Consider the following 16,212-nt stretch of genomic DNA (forward strand, 5'->3'; position numbering starts at 1 on the left):
TCCAGATCCACAATAACTTCTGATATCCTCCCATCCCTACTTCTAAGTTTCAGTAAGAATTACCCACATACAGAAACTTGCGGTCATTATGTACTTTTAGGTTATACTTTGTTTATATCATCAGTCTAAAGAGAGACAAGGACATAATGGAGACATCAGCCACTGTCTCCTCATCCCTTCTGTGATTGTATAGGGAGAGTGAAGCTCATGGGACTGCATATGCTCCCTCGTGAGGATGGTGTTCCAATCCCAAATAATCTTCTGTGCTCTTTTTAAGTACACAAGTTATGAGACTAACTAAACACTGTACAGGTGATCCAATTCCTCGTCTCCATCAGTCTTTTGCCTATTTTTTCATTCAAAAAGTCATTTGCCTATTCAAGACAACGTGTCCTTCCTCTTACAAAAACAAATTAAAAATTAGAAAACAAAGCATTTGAATACTGATTTGGATGCTGATTATCATGGCAACGGTAGACGCTCCAAAAGCTTTGTCGCATCAGGGTCAGCCCTAACTTATAATCACATCTAATTGTCTCCTTCTATCAGCTGCCGTTGGCAACAGATGGGCAAGGACTTGACATCATATTTAGCTTGTGTTCCCTTGGCTGTTCACTCAGTAAACCCTTTTCCCAGGAGATATTTTGACATGTGATGATGGGGGGAAAAAAAGATGTCACTGTTCCAGGGCACTGGTATTGTGCATGCTGGTGCACTGGCATAAGTTACCAGGACAGCTGAATGAATGAGAGCATCAATAATGTTATCAATTACATCTGTGCTTTTCCTGTAATGAACAGTCGAAATATCTAAAAAAGGTCTGTTGCAGTCTGACTGCACTCATGTTGAGTTAGGCTTAGCAATGAGCATGCCCTTTTAGTCACTTATGCCCCTGTCACACTAGCCAATAAACCCAGTTAAACCCACTAACATCAGGATTCTGTTTGCAATGTGACTGTATATTACTGGGATTTCCTCCCAGGTCAATTAACGCTGCAGTAGTCAGGAGTATTCGTCACCTCTGGCACGGTGCGGCTGTGATGTGAACACAACACCCGGATGAACACGCCAACTTTCTCTTGGTTTTTCAGGCACGATGATGTGACCCAAGTTAAAGTTAAGGCCACTGGCTTGTTAAGATTGTTCCATCCATTTCTTTCAAGCAGCACTCAAATATCCTTCAATCAGAGCTGAATTTGAAGAAAGACTCAAGATAAAGATTTAAAGGAAAGTAACCACTATTTGTGGCTTTCTGTGTGGCCTGAACCTTGTCAGCTGATCTGATGTCTGCACCAGGGATCAGAAAGAAGCAAGGTGCCTCACTCTGTGGCAACTTCTGTTATCCGCTGCAGAAAAACAAATGTCTAATTCAAATGATTATTAGTTAAAAAACTTTTTAAAACAGGTTTAACATCTTCTGGATGTTGTCTTATGAGTTTTATGATCTGCTGCCTTCTACTGTTTTACGTTTTTCTGGCACATTCATGATGACACAAAAGGGGAAACAACAAAATGCTAAACTTGTACACTGGCAATGCAAACAGAGTTAACTGTCGACTGCATATACATGCTAATTTTGTTGGGTTAAAAGATATATTTCTGTGCGTCTGCCGTTTTGTGCTTAACGGGTGGTGAACAGTAAGTTTTGAGGGTTGTTTGCTGAAAACGGCTGCCTGCTGTGGTTTAAAACTATCTCGTAAGAGCAGTGAGAGTGAACCAAAACATTACATTTCACCATATACTGTAGCTCTGTCTGCTTTCACTCTGTCATTTCACTTTATTTTGCATAAAAATGGACATTAAACTGGCTTACATTAAATCGACAACAACATTTGGGGTTAAATTTCCAAGAAAATGCCTTTCAAAAATGTGCAAATGCCATTTACAAGCTCAATGGTAATCACTTCTTCTAACGTCCAGATATCACCAACTGTACAGGTGTACATTTTCTACGGTGATCGAACACATACTACAAGTCATGCCAACAGAACAGCATCTATATGTACATGAAAATGGATTAAATTGTAGAACCACGCAGGTGACCATGATTAACGAGGGCAACACATCTAGAAGCACCTTGTCACATAATGCAATGTTGATTTGGCTATTATTCTGCATTGTGGTCTTTGCTTCATTACTATGCGACCACAGGAGGGAAAAAAGATCATTCACAACGGCATGGCAATCACGCCGCTATGAGAAAAAAATCAATATCTTCGTCCACAGTGGGAAACAAAGTGCCCCAAACAGTCCATATTAATGCATGCTGCGGTACAATCTAACCATAACAAGAGCATGGGAAATTAAAATATCTGGCTCTATGAGGAATTCTTTTTAGCTTGATGGTCAGAAACAAAATTAGGGCTGCAACTACTGATTGTTTTAATTGCAGATTAATCTGTAAGTTATTTCTAGGGATGTCCTGATCAGGTTTTCTTTTTACCCCGATCCCAATCTGAGTCCTTTAAAATTTAGTTAATTCCAATACCAAGTCCCGATCCGATACTACTAAAAAGTACCCGCATCCAAGCTGTTCCTTAAAAAAAATTTTTATTTTGTTGAAACAAAGTATATACTTTCATATGGCTCTTTCTTATTTTGCATATGCTATTGCAACACTGGCCTACCACCTTCCTTGTGTTAGCAGGTGAGTCTGTGATGCTGCGCTGTGACAGCAGCTGAAATGTGTGTGTGTGCGTGACATCATCCCGTTGCGTGTCTATTTCAGCATCTCCTCGATTGATGTTTTACATGGTGTGCTGTTTGAGACCCATGAAACTAGTGCGCATATCGGCACGTTGTAACTCGAAAGTGGAATCAATGTAATGCAATGCAGAGATCGTAGGGCATCAAGAACTCCGGATGACGAAGAAAACCCTGATCCTCTACCACGGAGATGAGCTGGTTATCCAGAGCGATTAATTCAATGACCTTCTCTGTAATATTTCTTGGCCATGTCGCTGTCTCCAGGACAGGTTTTTTTATGTGCCGTATTAAATTTTTTGTATTAGGTGCAGCTCTTTTGTTACCCCTCGAGGAGTACAGATGTTACATGTCACCGCTGGACTGCTTTCGCTAACCTAAAATATTTCCACACTGCAGATATTTTATCCACATGTTTGCCAGAGTAAACGTTAAGCGCGCGTCTGAGTTCTGCCACAAATTGTGCTCTGACGTAAAAGAAAAAAAAATCCGCCTTGGGTCCACGTTCAAAATTGCCAATCCCGATCAGTGCAAAAATGCTCATATCGGCCCTGATCCCCATCCTGCGGATCGGATCGGGACATCCCTAGTTATTTCATCAATAATTGATTTGTTTGGTCTGAAAAATGTCAAACTGCGAAAAATGACGATCAAAGCCCAAGATGGCGTCCTCAAATATCTTGTTTTGTCTACAACCCAAAGATATTCAGTTAAGTATCATAGAGGAGTTTAGAAAACAGAAAATATTCACATTTGAGAAGCTGGAAACAAAGAAATTTGACTCAATACCTACTTTTTTTGGTCTCAAAATAGTTGGAGATTAATTCAAAAGTTGCAAATTAATCAATTAGTTGCTAACTGATTAATTGATTGTTACAAAAAACAAACATCTTTTGTTGAGTTCACCATTAACAAACATTGAAATAACATACTTCTGTTGTTTATATCTCAGCATAGGAGGTAAATACCAGAGAAAGAAGGGAATGCCAATCTGTGAACTAACAGACCGACTGACTGGCTGAGTGAAAGACAACTGACCTACAAAAACTACAATCTACACCTCTATCTGGGGTTACAGCTCCCCAGGCCTCCACATCTCACACTCAGACGCTCATTAATCTAATCATACTTGACAAATACTACCGATTATGTAACTGTAAAGTGATGAATATTGTGTTGGAAGTGATGAAACCACAGTGAACTTTTGCAGCCTCTATACACCAGGTGAATGTTTAGTGTTTCCCATGACCTGTTCCCTGCAGTCCGCATTTAGTTTCCTCTACATCATCAGTTTCAGGCGACTGCATAAATATGTTCATGGTCAGCAACTTTCTTTTTCCCCACTGGGTTTCAGACTATAAGAGCCCTGTTTAATAACATATAATGGAACAATAGCATTTGACTCATTTACTCAATGATGTATGAGGTGATTTGACAAAAGCAACCTCCTGTCAAGTAAAAATTCACAAACAAAAGCTCTGATGATGCATGCAATCCCGTACAGCCATGAATAAACTGAAAACATAGCCTTGGGCCAACAACTCTGGTAAGGTCGCTATTAAGTGCTCAACTCTGGGCTTAGAAATCTGAGTGAAAACGGATTTACCAGTTATGGAAACATGTTGGCAGTTAAGTCAGTGCTACCACAAACATGCTAAGCCTTGCCTGAACAGGAACTACTGGGGTACGGTTCTCAAACTACAAGGGTTGAATTGACCCCTCATTGAACTTTCTGTATCAGGGGGAGACTGCTGACAGAGGGTTGCTCTAAGCTCCTCTGTCCCATCAGTCAGTGGTCCATTACCACAATGCAAATTACACAACATTTGCACTCAGGTTCCAGTCCATCAGGTACAGCAAATTCAAACTGACAGAGTCTAATGCAACTGCCATTTGATAAATCCCACCAACATGTAGGCTGTAATGGTCAGACTTTGGTAAAGTGGTTCAGAGGTATAGATTCAATTGTTTTTGTCATTCGGGAGGCTGTAGTCGAGGTGCTGTTCAACTGCATTGAATCACACACTGAGGGGTGACTCTAAAATCTAGTCTTCCCTTATTCAATACATTTAAAAAGGTAGTAAAGCATGCCTTTCTAAAAAAAAAAAAAAAAAGATATTGGATGGCAACTATGAATTCATCAATAAACATGTTATTAACTTCTTACATTTTAAACTATATTATAAGGAATCAATACTTTGTGAGAGTGAAACATTTGGGCAGCAACACCTAAGAGAAGGTCCCTCACTGAATACTAAATACATCAGTGCATTTATGCTACCTTGCTCAATGGCAAAGGTCAAAAGTGAGTGACAGAGCGAGATAACAAACTGTTATCCATTTGTTGAGAGGCACAAGCCTCCTAACCCTTATCCGAATACACCAAATAGAACTCCCATTTGCAAATTCATTTTTATAATTGAACAGTCACCAATAAAGGCAGTGATGGCAGATTTCTTACATCAATATGTACCATGATTGCCAGTACCAAGAGGTGCAGATCGTCAGTCTATTAAACCATGTAGCTAACCATGAAACACATCGTGGCATTATAGTTAGCATGCATTATAACGGCAGTATGTATGCTTGCCAGCGAGGGACGACTATAAACTGGCAGTTTTTTTCATGAAGTTTGGTGTTACATTTATTCATGCTAAAAGAGGGGCACACATTGGGGTTTGGTCATAATTACTTTCTTACATTTGAATGCATAAATAGGGAATCAATAGTTTTTAATACTGCAAGCCGTTATAGTAGCAACAACTATGATCTTCTCCATAGCGAGCGAGTCACTTTGAATACCAAATATATCTAACAACATGTATGCTATCTTGGTCAATAGCAAAAGTAAAACCTGACTGACAGAGCAAGACACCAACATTGTTTTCCATTCTTGAGAGGTGCAAGCCTCCTAACACTTACACAAAAACATCAAACAGAACTCCCATTGGCAAATTCCTAGTTTTGCAGTTTGACAGTCAGTAGTAAATGCAGTAATACATTTTTTTTTTAATTAAAGTCAACCATGATAGCCAGTACACTCAGAAACAATCACCTGTGTAATGAAGCATGTTGACCTTACCAGAAGCTCATTATGACTTTCATAATCATCACAAATCATCATGCCAGCATTAAAGCCTGCCAGTGAGGGTCGACAATAAACTGACAGTTTTTTTTTTTTTTTAAATCTGATCAAAGTTTGATCTGACATTCATCAATGCTAAAAGAGAAAATCATGCTATCTTACTCAGTGGCAAAGGTAAAACATGACAGAGCAGAAAGACACACTTGTAACCCATTTGGTCAGAAGAACAAGCCCCTAAATCGTATCCGAAAACAGCATACAGAACTCTATTTGTAAATCCTTAGTTTTGCAATTGGGCAGTCCGTAGTAAAGGCAGTAATAGCAGGTTTCGTACATAACATCTACCATGATGACCAGTAAACCACAGAAATGATCGTCGGTGTATTAAAGCACGTTGACCTTACCAGAGGCTCATTACACGGCTTCATAATGATGCCAGGATGCATGTCTGTCAACGAGGGTCGACCTTAAATTGCAGGTTTTCTGAATGAAATTCGGCGTGACATTTTACTCGTGCAAAAAGAGCGGCAGGCATCGGGATTGCGGGTTTGACCATGAAAACGGTGGGGGGTGGCGGGTCAAATCATTTTGAAATAATGCATTAAGCAGTCAAACATTTATTTTATGCTCCCTGGCCGTCATATATAGACTGGTTACATCACGGCAAAAGCAGCGACTACACCGGCTCGGTTGACGTGTGCCTCAATTGAGATCAAAGCAAAACAGACTCACGACTTGCAGAGACTACAGAGACCGACTCAACTGCCTGTAAGTCTTTGTAAAAACTGCCAGCCTTTCACACTCACACCAGTTAGAAAATCCGCATCCGAGCCACAATGGGATCAGAGGAAGTCTGTTGTATGAAAGATGTACAGAAAAGACACAAGGGGCCATATGTCTCATCTGGCCAATTAGCTAGCCTGCTAGCCAGTATCGGCAACAAAAATGCATTGCACTTCACTACACAGGCAGACCGACGTTAGCTTCAGCAGCTACTCACCCCATCAGAGGAGTCCGGGATGTCCTAAAAACTGAGCCACGGCCGCCGGCCACGTCTGTCAAATCGTTAAAATGCCGTTGTGTTGAATTTGAACGACTACAGTCTCCGGACAAGCCTGCGGTGCGGCTGCGTTTTCACTTCGCACCGCTCACAGCACCATTAAAAGCTGCATTGTTGGAGCGACGGCTGGACAAACAGCACCGACAGCACGCCGCGAGGCATTGTGGGAAACGGTGTTGATTAAATGTGCTATTCAAGCGCTGGAGATATTCTTGGGGAAATGCTCCATCTAGTGGCCAATGTGGGTACTGCTTACTGTTACATTCATTTTTATGTATCTGCATTATTATTTGTATGATAATTATGTGTTTTATATAACTCTGGATATCTTAACAACATTTAGCTGGAGGGTGAGGTGCCTCTTCCTGTACTGTATATTATTTCATGTTTATTGTTTGATGGACTTGATTACATGTTGAACTTTTAAACAGGAACTCCAGAATTCAACATCTCTAAGAGAGAATTGTCAGTTTTATGTTTGTTCTTTTTTAATCAAATTTTTGTTATGTATGAAATACAATGAGACTAATACAACTGCAGGTCCACTTCAACTCTCACCTCTTTTAAATCAAGGCTGAGAGCCTTTTTTCTTGCCACTGCATTTTGAGGCTTTGATCAATAACTTGCACTGTAATTTTTATAGTCTTGTATCTTTTAAACCTACCAACCTATATAGCTTATTCGACTCTTTTTAACTCGTTTTAATGTTTTGTGTCTTGCTGTCATCCAACTAGTTTTTAATGTCTTTTAAATGCAATTTTAAATGTCTCATAATGTTACATCATGTTCCTGTAAAGCTCTTTGCGTTGTCTTGCGTCCAAATTGTGCCGTACCAATAAACTTGCCTTGCCTATTAAAGATCACATGGGCCCCTTCAAGATATTTTTGTATGTTTATTTGTTTCATTTTGTCCTGCTTTTATAATGTGAACACTACCTCCCAAAGCAGCAATAACCATAAACAATGATGTTGTATATGGGAAATGTACAAACGTAGACATGCGGTAGTTATTCACAGATATTTAGTTGAAAATCACTAAACAAAACCAATTTTACTATTTTGAGGATGTGGGAAATAGCATCAGAAAAGTTCGCTTGAGCTCACAACAGCGTATGCAATTAAAAGGGCAGCCATGTTTGTGTTTCAGACTAAGTTGTATGTAAATACAAAAATTAAGTGAGCAGATGAAATATGCATTTGAATAACAATTGTTCATGGTCAAATTTAAAAGAGAACAGAAAAAAATAAGAAAATTGTTTTTGATTGTTGATATTAAGTAAACATCCAAGAGCTTAGACATGTCTGTTTATGTGAATTGAAATGTGTTTTTATTCATTATTAGTCTACTACTACAAGCCCATATTTACGATTAATGGGACATATTAAGTTACATCTGCTCCAGAATTGTTTTCTTGTTTGCCTTGTGTGTGCGTGTATTTGTCAAACTATTTCTATACACTTCAATTGAAATATTTGCTTAAAAATGTCCAGAATGTCCTCTAAGCAGTCCTTACTGTGCTGTTACTTGCAGTAATACGCAGTTAGTCTATAGGTGGCAGGAGTGAGTCCGCTCGAGAGCGAACGCACACAAAGACCCCGAGAAGAAAAGCCTCTGGGAGTCGCAGGGTGATGACGTAACGCCTGGAAAATGGAGAGAAAACACATGTCAGCTTTTGCTCTGTATCAAGCGATTTCAACAGACCAGCCTCCTCCTGCTAAGAAGGCTTCCCTGCAGGTACATTTATTATTAGATTTAAAATAAAGTTTCCGTTTTAATGCCTCTATTTGTGTGTGTGTAGGCGTGTCTGACACAGCTGCAGGAGGAATTGAGCTTAAAATAGCACACTCCCCCTGGTAGCATTTTATCAGTCCACGTTATCTTTATGTCGTGTATTTAAATTTCTCCAGACTGACTGTGCAGCCTGACAGTAGCCTCATGTTATTGTGTGTGGTGTTGTAGGTGGCAGAGAAGAAGAAAAAGAAAAAGGAGAATGGGGCCAGTAAGACCAACACAGTGAAAGCTCAACTGAAGCCTGAGAGGAAGAAAATACGAAAGAAGCCCCTGAGGTCTGCACAGAGAGAGGAGAACCTGAAGGAAATTACAGACGTAATGTGTTTCTGTTGCAATTGCACAAATATAGACGTTTTTATCATTTATTTTGACCCTACGGTGTTTTATATCATTCACTTATGGAGTACTTGTGCTTCAGAATCAGGAGGACGAGGAGGAGGAGTGTGTAGGTGGAGACGGTGAGGATCTAGAGGCTTTTCTAGCAGACCTGGCAAAAGTCAACAACAGCAGGGAGAGAGCGAGCAAGCTGTTCCAGTGGCTCATCAACCCCATCCCTGCCAAGTCCTTCTTCAGGTACAGACGTTGGCACCGTGTCTGTCTGGATGTAAAAATGTGCATTGAGCGCACAGACTCGGAGCTGCATATCAATACCAAATAAATACAAAACATTTCAAAGAAAGCAGTTAATTTCTGTAGGTTGCAGCAAAGAAAACACCGGTCGATCAAATAATGCGCCAAGTTTTCACCGGCTAATATTTTTTCTCTTTCCGAAGGGAAACATGGGAAAAGAAGCCGATCCTCGTTCAGCGTAATAATCCGGACTACTACAAGGGACTTTTCTCCACAGCAGAGTTTGATCGCATTTTAAGACAGGTGAGGAGCTGACACGTGACCCAGACGCTTGCTCATCCATCCTCAGTTTATCTGTAATCTCCCGCCTGTGCTGTAATTCAAGAAGGATACATAATTGTCTATTAAAGTCCTGCACTTTGTACATAATGTATTTATGCATACACAAGCTAATAATGTATATAATCCATCACCTCTTATATGATTATTCATCCAATATTCTTAGTGGCCATGCACTACCTCTGTTACTTTCTCTTTACAACATATGGCCATTGGTGCTGTCTTACACACTGTACATACACCTACTTTTTTAGCTCATGGTCTTGTACAGTTCTGTCTTGTACTATTCACCATCCTTCAGCCTTTAACTTTAACATATTTGCTCAATTTTAGTTTTCGGTTTTGCTGAGATCTGTCAGATTAAGACACTACAGAATTATAGAAAAAGTAGCAGGCCATTAGCTTCTTTTAATGTGGGAATGTGTTTCCTCTATGGAAATGAATAATTTCAAGTATTTGAGGATTCCACAGCCACAATCTTACAATGTTTCCACAATAACTGAAGTTCTAACTTTGAATCGATACCTGTTGTCGCTGATGTTGGTATTTGTGGGTATTCTTAAGGCCACAGGGGGAAAATAGACGCAACACCAAATTTCAGATTTTTGGTTGGCCACTGCAGATATGACTTCCTTTTAATAAACCTCTATACAGCACCTTTTTGTGAACGTTTTACAAAGTGCATTGACTGACAAGCAAAAGCAGGAAACTCAGGAAGACAATATTATAGAATGAACACCTGGTCTGAGGTGAAGTTAAAAAAAAGAAGGAAAAACACAAAATGTTTGTTGGTTTCGTAGCAGAATTCTATGAATGCTAGAATTCCCCCCCCCCCCCCCGAACAAACAAAACAACAAAAAACGAAAAAACGTGTCGGGAAGAAGAGAGAGAGAGAAAACGAGGCTGGAATGGATGCATCAATAGAGCAGAAAATGAATAGTAAAACCAGTTCAAATATTTAGAGTCATTACGAGACAGCCACTTGGTGAATCTAAACAAATATTTGAGTTTGAGTTCTTTTCTGTCACTTTAAGGATCATTCCCATCGCTGCAGGAGTCTGACAAAGTCCGATTTTGCAGAGTGATTCAAGTTAATCACAGACATTGTCTCTAGAAAGTTCTATGAAGTTTGGTTTATTTTTTTCACCCATTCTATAAAGAAAGAAAGACAACTGACAATAAATACTGCTGTTCATCATGTGAGAATGAGCCCCCTCAGGCTGCTGCTGACTATGTGCACTGATTTGTTCTGTGTGACTAAATGTAAGAACTTTATCTTGTGTTGCATTTTCTTCTTCAAGTTGTAGAGAAAACTGGATATACTCATACTGAACTGCATGTCTGCGTTGTTGCATTTAAGGAGGATGTTCAGTACGGAGTGAACCTGGATGTCACGAGCTACACTAATGGCCAGAGGGAGACGCACAACCCTCCGGGGAGAGCTCTGCCGTTCACTGTGTGGGATTTCTATGAGGTACGGCCCGGACCGATGAAACCGGCAGACGCGTGATGATTTCCGATGCCACACCACTGTGATGCTGCATCTTAATGCTCCTTTTAATTGGGCCCTTTGCAGCGAGTTCCCTGCACTCACTCCCTCTGCGGGGGTCATTAAAGTTTCCTCTCACTTTGAGATCTTTCCAGGACCTCCTTCATTAAAAAGTAGTTAGATGTATGTTTATGCATTAGGCAATAAATTAGTTTTAATATTTTCTGTGCCGCATGCTAGAAGTCACTTTGTGTTAAGTGCATTCACCGTATCAGTGCACCATCTGCACCACTCGCAGATTGGCAATCATCATCATGTCTCTATTTTCCAGGCTGGCTGCTCCCTCCGCATGCTCAATCCCCAGGCCTTCTCCTCCACAGTGTGGAACGTGCTGTCCATCCTTCAGGAGCAGTTTGGCAGCATGGCAGGAGCCAATGTGTGAGTATTCAGGTCAGCAATTATACTCTTTTTTTTTTTTTTTTTTTAGATAAAATCAGATACTGTGAAATGTGTGTTTTCCTTTTAAACCAGATACCTGACACCACCCGGAACACAAGGCTTCGCTCCACATTATGACGACATCGAGGCGTTTGTGGTTCAGCTGGAGGGGAAGAAACACTGGAGAGTGTACAACCCGAGGTGAGATGAAGGGAGGAACCTTAAGAAGAGCAGTTAAACTCACACCAACTTGTTTTTGATTGTTTTGATTGATTTAAAAAATGTTTCACCAAGAAACACTGTTGTTCTGGCCTTTTCACAGGACAGAAGATGAGATCTTGCCTGTGCTTTCGAGTCGTGAGTAAAAATATATTTATTCTATAAATGAATACATGCCAAATTTGTCTCTATTTGGTTGGAATCGAGATGAATAATAATAATAGATAACTATTTACTACACCTCATGGCACAGAAGAATGCATCTAGTCTCTTCTGAGCTGATAAACCGTGTAGCAGACGGCTGCCGTTTCTTACATGTGACCACCCTGCGTTTCTGTTTCAGCGAACTTCAATCAGGCTGAAATCGGAAAGCCGATCCTGGAGGTGGTGCTAGAAGCCGGGGATCTCCTCTACTTCCCGCGAGGATTCGTCCACCAGGGCGACTGCCTCCCGGATGCTCACTCCCTCCACATCACCGTCTCCTCCTTCCAGAAGAACAGCTGGGGGGATCTGCTGCAGAAGGTAACGACCTCCGATCAAGGCTCTTACCAGGAACCCACTTTGATGCCGATGCCAGTTGTTCATCGATTAAGCATTGCAGGAAGTGTAATAACCTTAGGATACATGTGTGATTTATCCTACAGCCACTTTATGAAAGCTTTTGCATTTGCTGATGTGAACACATTCAGCTCTTCCTGGAAAAAGTGCTTGAGCACACAGAACACTACGCAGACGTTACTTTGGGATCTAGGAAAATGTGTTAAGCATTTCTCACAATTTTTATTCACATTACTTATTTTTATTAATCAGTTAATTGTGAAAATTATCAGCAGATCCATCGATTATTTATATATATATATATATATATATATATATATATATATATATATATATATATATATATATATATATATATATATATATATATATATATATATATATATATATATATATAAAAAACTAGGGATGTCCCGATCAGGTTTTTTTTATCCCGATCCGAGTCCTTTAATATTTAGTATCTGCCGACACCGAGTCCCGATCCGATACTTGGCCTTAACTAATATTTTCCTAGATAATACAGCTGTATTAAGAAAAAAAGTACCTGCATCCAAGCTGTTCCTTAATAGGTTTTTATTATTTTGTTGAAACAAAGTATATACTTTAATATAGCTCTTAATTATTCTGCATATGCTATTACAACATTGGCCTCCACCTTCCTTGTGTTAGCAGGTGAGTGTGTGATGCTGCATTGTGACAGCAGACCCTCGTGTACAGCCAGCTGAAGTGTGTGTGAGACGCAGCTCACGCTTGGTGCCTCCATATAATCCTTTGCTTATTTCATGTACTTTACGTTGTCACATAAAATGACGTGGACACGTTGCTTGTCTATTAACGCGTTCAGCATCTCCTGGATTGCCTGCTTTACATGCTGTATGAGACCCACGAAACTAGTGCGCATATACCGGCATGTTGTAACTCGAAAGTGGAATAAATGTAATGCAGAGATGGTAGGGCATACCGGGGATTCAAAAACTCCAGGTGACGAAGAAAACCCTGATCCCCTATTACGGAGATGAGCTGGTTTTCCAGAGCGATTAATTTGATGACCCTCTCTGTATTATTTGTGGACATGTCGCTGAGGATATTTCTCATAACTGAAAGTATCCGCGACTGTTTGCTGCTTTGGTCTCCTTGCCTGTACTCTCGAGTGAACACGTTGTATTCTTTGAGTTTTTGTTTTGTATATGCTGTATCAAATGAGTAGTAAAATGCAGCTCCGCGAAACGGCCGTATAGCAGATGTTACATGTCGCCGTTGGACTGCTTTCGCTTTCTAATTGACGTTATTTCCACACGGCAGACACTTTATTCACAGGTTTTCACAGAGTAACACCACGCGCGCGTCTGTGTTCCGCGACAAATTGTGCTCTGACGTTAAAAAAAAAAAAAAAAATCGGGCTTGGGTCCACGTTCAAAACTGCCGATTCCGATCAGTGGAAAAATGCCCAGATCGGCTCCGATCCCGATCCTACAGATCGGATCGGGACATCCCTAAAAAAAACATTAGTTTCAGCCATAAACTGAGTTGAATCAGCTCGAATCTTCAGATTTTGCAATGCAGAAACACTACAGTGGTGAGTGCACTCTCCTGCAAAGACAAAAAGTTGAGTTTAAATATAGCAAGAAAAACTTTTGTAACCCAAGATGAAAGCGGAGGCTCCTTATTAGTCTGTTTGAGATCCTCTGGCAGGGCCCCACTAATGGTCCCAAAATCTCCACTTGTGACCAGAGGTGACCAGCCGTTCACTGTGTGGGCGACCCGGCTGTGAAGGTTTAGTTAAAGTATCTGAAGTTCTGGGTTTTATTGCATTTCCGATATTTTTTTTTTTATTGTAAAGCACTTTGTAACTTTGGTGCAGTATAAATAAATGATATTATTATTACTGAACTCTGACTAGAAAGCTAAGTGCTTAACAAAGGGCAGCATTAAGGCATTTTTTGACTGACATAAGGCAACAATGAACTGCATCGATCCTCACCGACAATGTGATGGTCAGCTGGACAGGAAATTCTGTATTTTGTGTAGTTAGAAACAGTAGTCTGTTTTGGAGTGAGAAGTAGAATCACTGAGATGAGATTGCGTGATTTAACATGCAGTAACGATCCCCCAGTTTAAATCCAGAGATAATCCAGGAAAAACAACAAGTTCAAGTACCACCCAACCGTTTGACTGCGGAAACACAAGAAGAAGAAAAATCCCAGAATATTAGAAGCCTGTAGATTATCACTAGTTTTCAATGACTAACATGTTTTAAATATGTTGGATATTCAACAAGCTAAACCACACTAATGCAAAATACTGTATCTAAAATCAAGGCGTGCTGTGTGTTCTTATGGAAAATATGAAAAAGATTGTTTCTAGTGTGCAATATTCCAGTGTTGATTCTGACTAGAGATAACGCAGAAAACCACTTCTGTCTGTCTCAGCCTCATAACCCGCTTGGAGAAAGTTTAAACAGCCTCTCTTCAAACAGCTACCTGGGTTTCTATTTTTACCAAAGGTCTTTCCACTTCTTATCTGCTCTTTCTCAAGGTGGTCCCAGCGGCACTGGAAATAGCAATGGAGGAGGACGTGGAGTTCAGGCAGGGCTTACCTCTCGACTACCTGACGTACATGGGAGTGCAGAACTCTGACAAGGTAATTAATCAGTCGTTTTGTATTTACCTCTCACTTCCTTTCACCAGCCTCAGCTGCTCACATATTGCCCGCAAAATAAACCAAGTTAACCTTGTGTGTTCAGGATGACCCACGCAGGACAAAATTCTTCTCTCGGGTTGAGAGTCTGATGAAGAAGCTGACAAACTACGCCCCGGTCGACGCTGCCGTGGACCAGAAATCCAGAGACTATCTCCATGACTGCCTTCCTCCTCTGCTCTCTCCAGGTACGTGACGGATGCATCAGTTTAGGGGGAATTAATTCACTTTTAATGCAGAAGGAAGATGTATACTGATTCTGAACTGCTTCGTGTCATCTCCCGCAGAGGAATTGGCCAGCAGTGTGAAAGGAGCGCCTACGAGATGGGAGCGCGGGCAAGTTATGGATGTCGGCGCACACATCACTAACCAGACCCGAGTCAGAGTTCTGCGCGCTGGATGTGCCAGGTAATACAGCTTTGTATTGCTTTTCACAGTGTGTTCACATTAGGAAGGTTTGAAATGAACCGTTCAAAATGTACAATATAGCGTCTTTCCTGAAGAACACCTGCTTCAGTGATCCATGAAATGCAACTATATCTCGTATATATTTGCTCATAAGTTTTGTGTATCTCCAGGTTATGCAGCGATGGAGAAGCGGTTCATCTTTACCACACAATAGACAACTCCAGAACCTACCACAAAGAGGAGCCCAAGAGTTTTGAAATAAAAGCAGAGGTAGACTGGAAGATCTGTTACAGATGTCTTGTACATGTCGTCCAAACGATGTTTTCAATGTGAAATAATTGTTTTTCTTTCAGCACACAGATGCCGTTGAGTTTCTGATCCATTCATATCCCAAATTTGTGACAGTTGGAAGTTTGCCTTGTGATTCTGCAGAGGACAGGGTTTGTTGTTTACACGTCTTTCCCTTATGTCCATAGACTTATTAAAACACATTTCATTTTCCATAATATTTTTATTCTAAATGAGAAATGTTTCAGCCTGTGTTTTTGTGAAATTAGTGTTTTAAGCTGTGTCTCATGTGGTTTTCTTTTCCCTCCAGATCACTTTGGCTGAGCAGCTTTTTGAGAGAGGGATAATCCACACTGCAGAACCTCTTTAGTGGCCACAGACTCTTCAGTCATGCTGACTGCATGAATAGATTCAAATTACCTTTGTACAAAACAAGACCTTCAATGCAAACCACTTGTCCCAAGTTGTCTTCATTAACTTTACTGGAATAGTCCCACTGAAAGACCCATTTATGAATTTAACAGTTCAGCATCAAATAAAGCAGTTTTTTTTTATATGAAATGTGT

General features: G+C 40.4%; 2 protein-coding genes across 2 annotated transcripts in view; one reads left to right on the forward strand and one right to left on the reverse strand.

Annotated features, from left to right (window-relative positions):
- Window positions 1-7,017, reverse strand: part of extl3 (exostosin-like glycosyltransferase 3) — a 36,113-nt gene extending 29,096 nt beyond the window's left edge. Inside the window, exon 1 of the mRNA XM_030405647.1 lies at window positions 6,789-7,017. The gene's annotated coding sequence lies outside the window, so the exon portion shown is untranslated. The remainder of the gene's footprint in view (window positions 1-6,788) is intronic.
- A 1,410-nt stretch (window positions 7,018-8,427) lies between these two features.
- On the forward strand, window positions 8,428-16,207 carry riox1 (ribosomal oxygenase 1). The gene is made up of 15 exons (XM_030405654.1): window positions 8,428-8,583; window positions 8,809-8,955; window positions 9,059-9,213; window positions 9,414-9,513; window positions 10,910-11,023; window positions 11,370-11,476; window positions 11,570-11,677; window positions 11,799-11,833; window positions 12,039-12,217; window positions 14,789-14,893; window positions 14,997-15,138; window positions 15,238-15,358; window positions 15,529-15,628; window positions 15,712-15,798; window positions 15,957-16,207. Exons 1-15 carry the CDS (start codon window positions 8,497-8,499, stop codon window positions 16,014-16,016), a joined length of 1,647 nt encoding a protein of 548 aa, XP_030261514.1. The 5' UTR covers window positions 8,428-8,496; the 3' UTR covers window positions 16,017-16,207.
- Window positions 16,208-16,212: the final 5 nt, after the last annotated feature.

Source organism: Sparus aurata, chromosome 22, assembly GCF_900880675.1.
Source record: "Sparus aurata chromosome 22, fSpaAur1.1, whole genome shotgun sequence".
In the NCBI taxonomy this organism is placed as follows: Eukaryota; Metazoa; Chordata; class Actinopteri; order Spariformes; family Sparidae; genus Sparus; species Sparus aurata.

Bases quoted from the DNA above. Each gene is read 5' to 3' on its own strand.
- riox1 (XM_030405654.1), top strand. From the start codon at position 8,497: ATGGAGAGAAAACACATGTCAGCTTTTGCTCTGTATCAAGCGATTTCA. The intron at 9,214-9,413 runs GTACAGACGTTG...CTCTTTCCGAAG, and splicing joins CCTGCCAAGTCCTTCTTCAG to GGAAACATGGGAAAAGAAGC. The intron at 15,629-15,711 runs GTAGACTGGAAG...TTTTTCTTTCAG, and splicing joins GTTTTGAAATAAAAGCAGAG to CACACAGATGCCGTTGAGTT.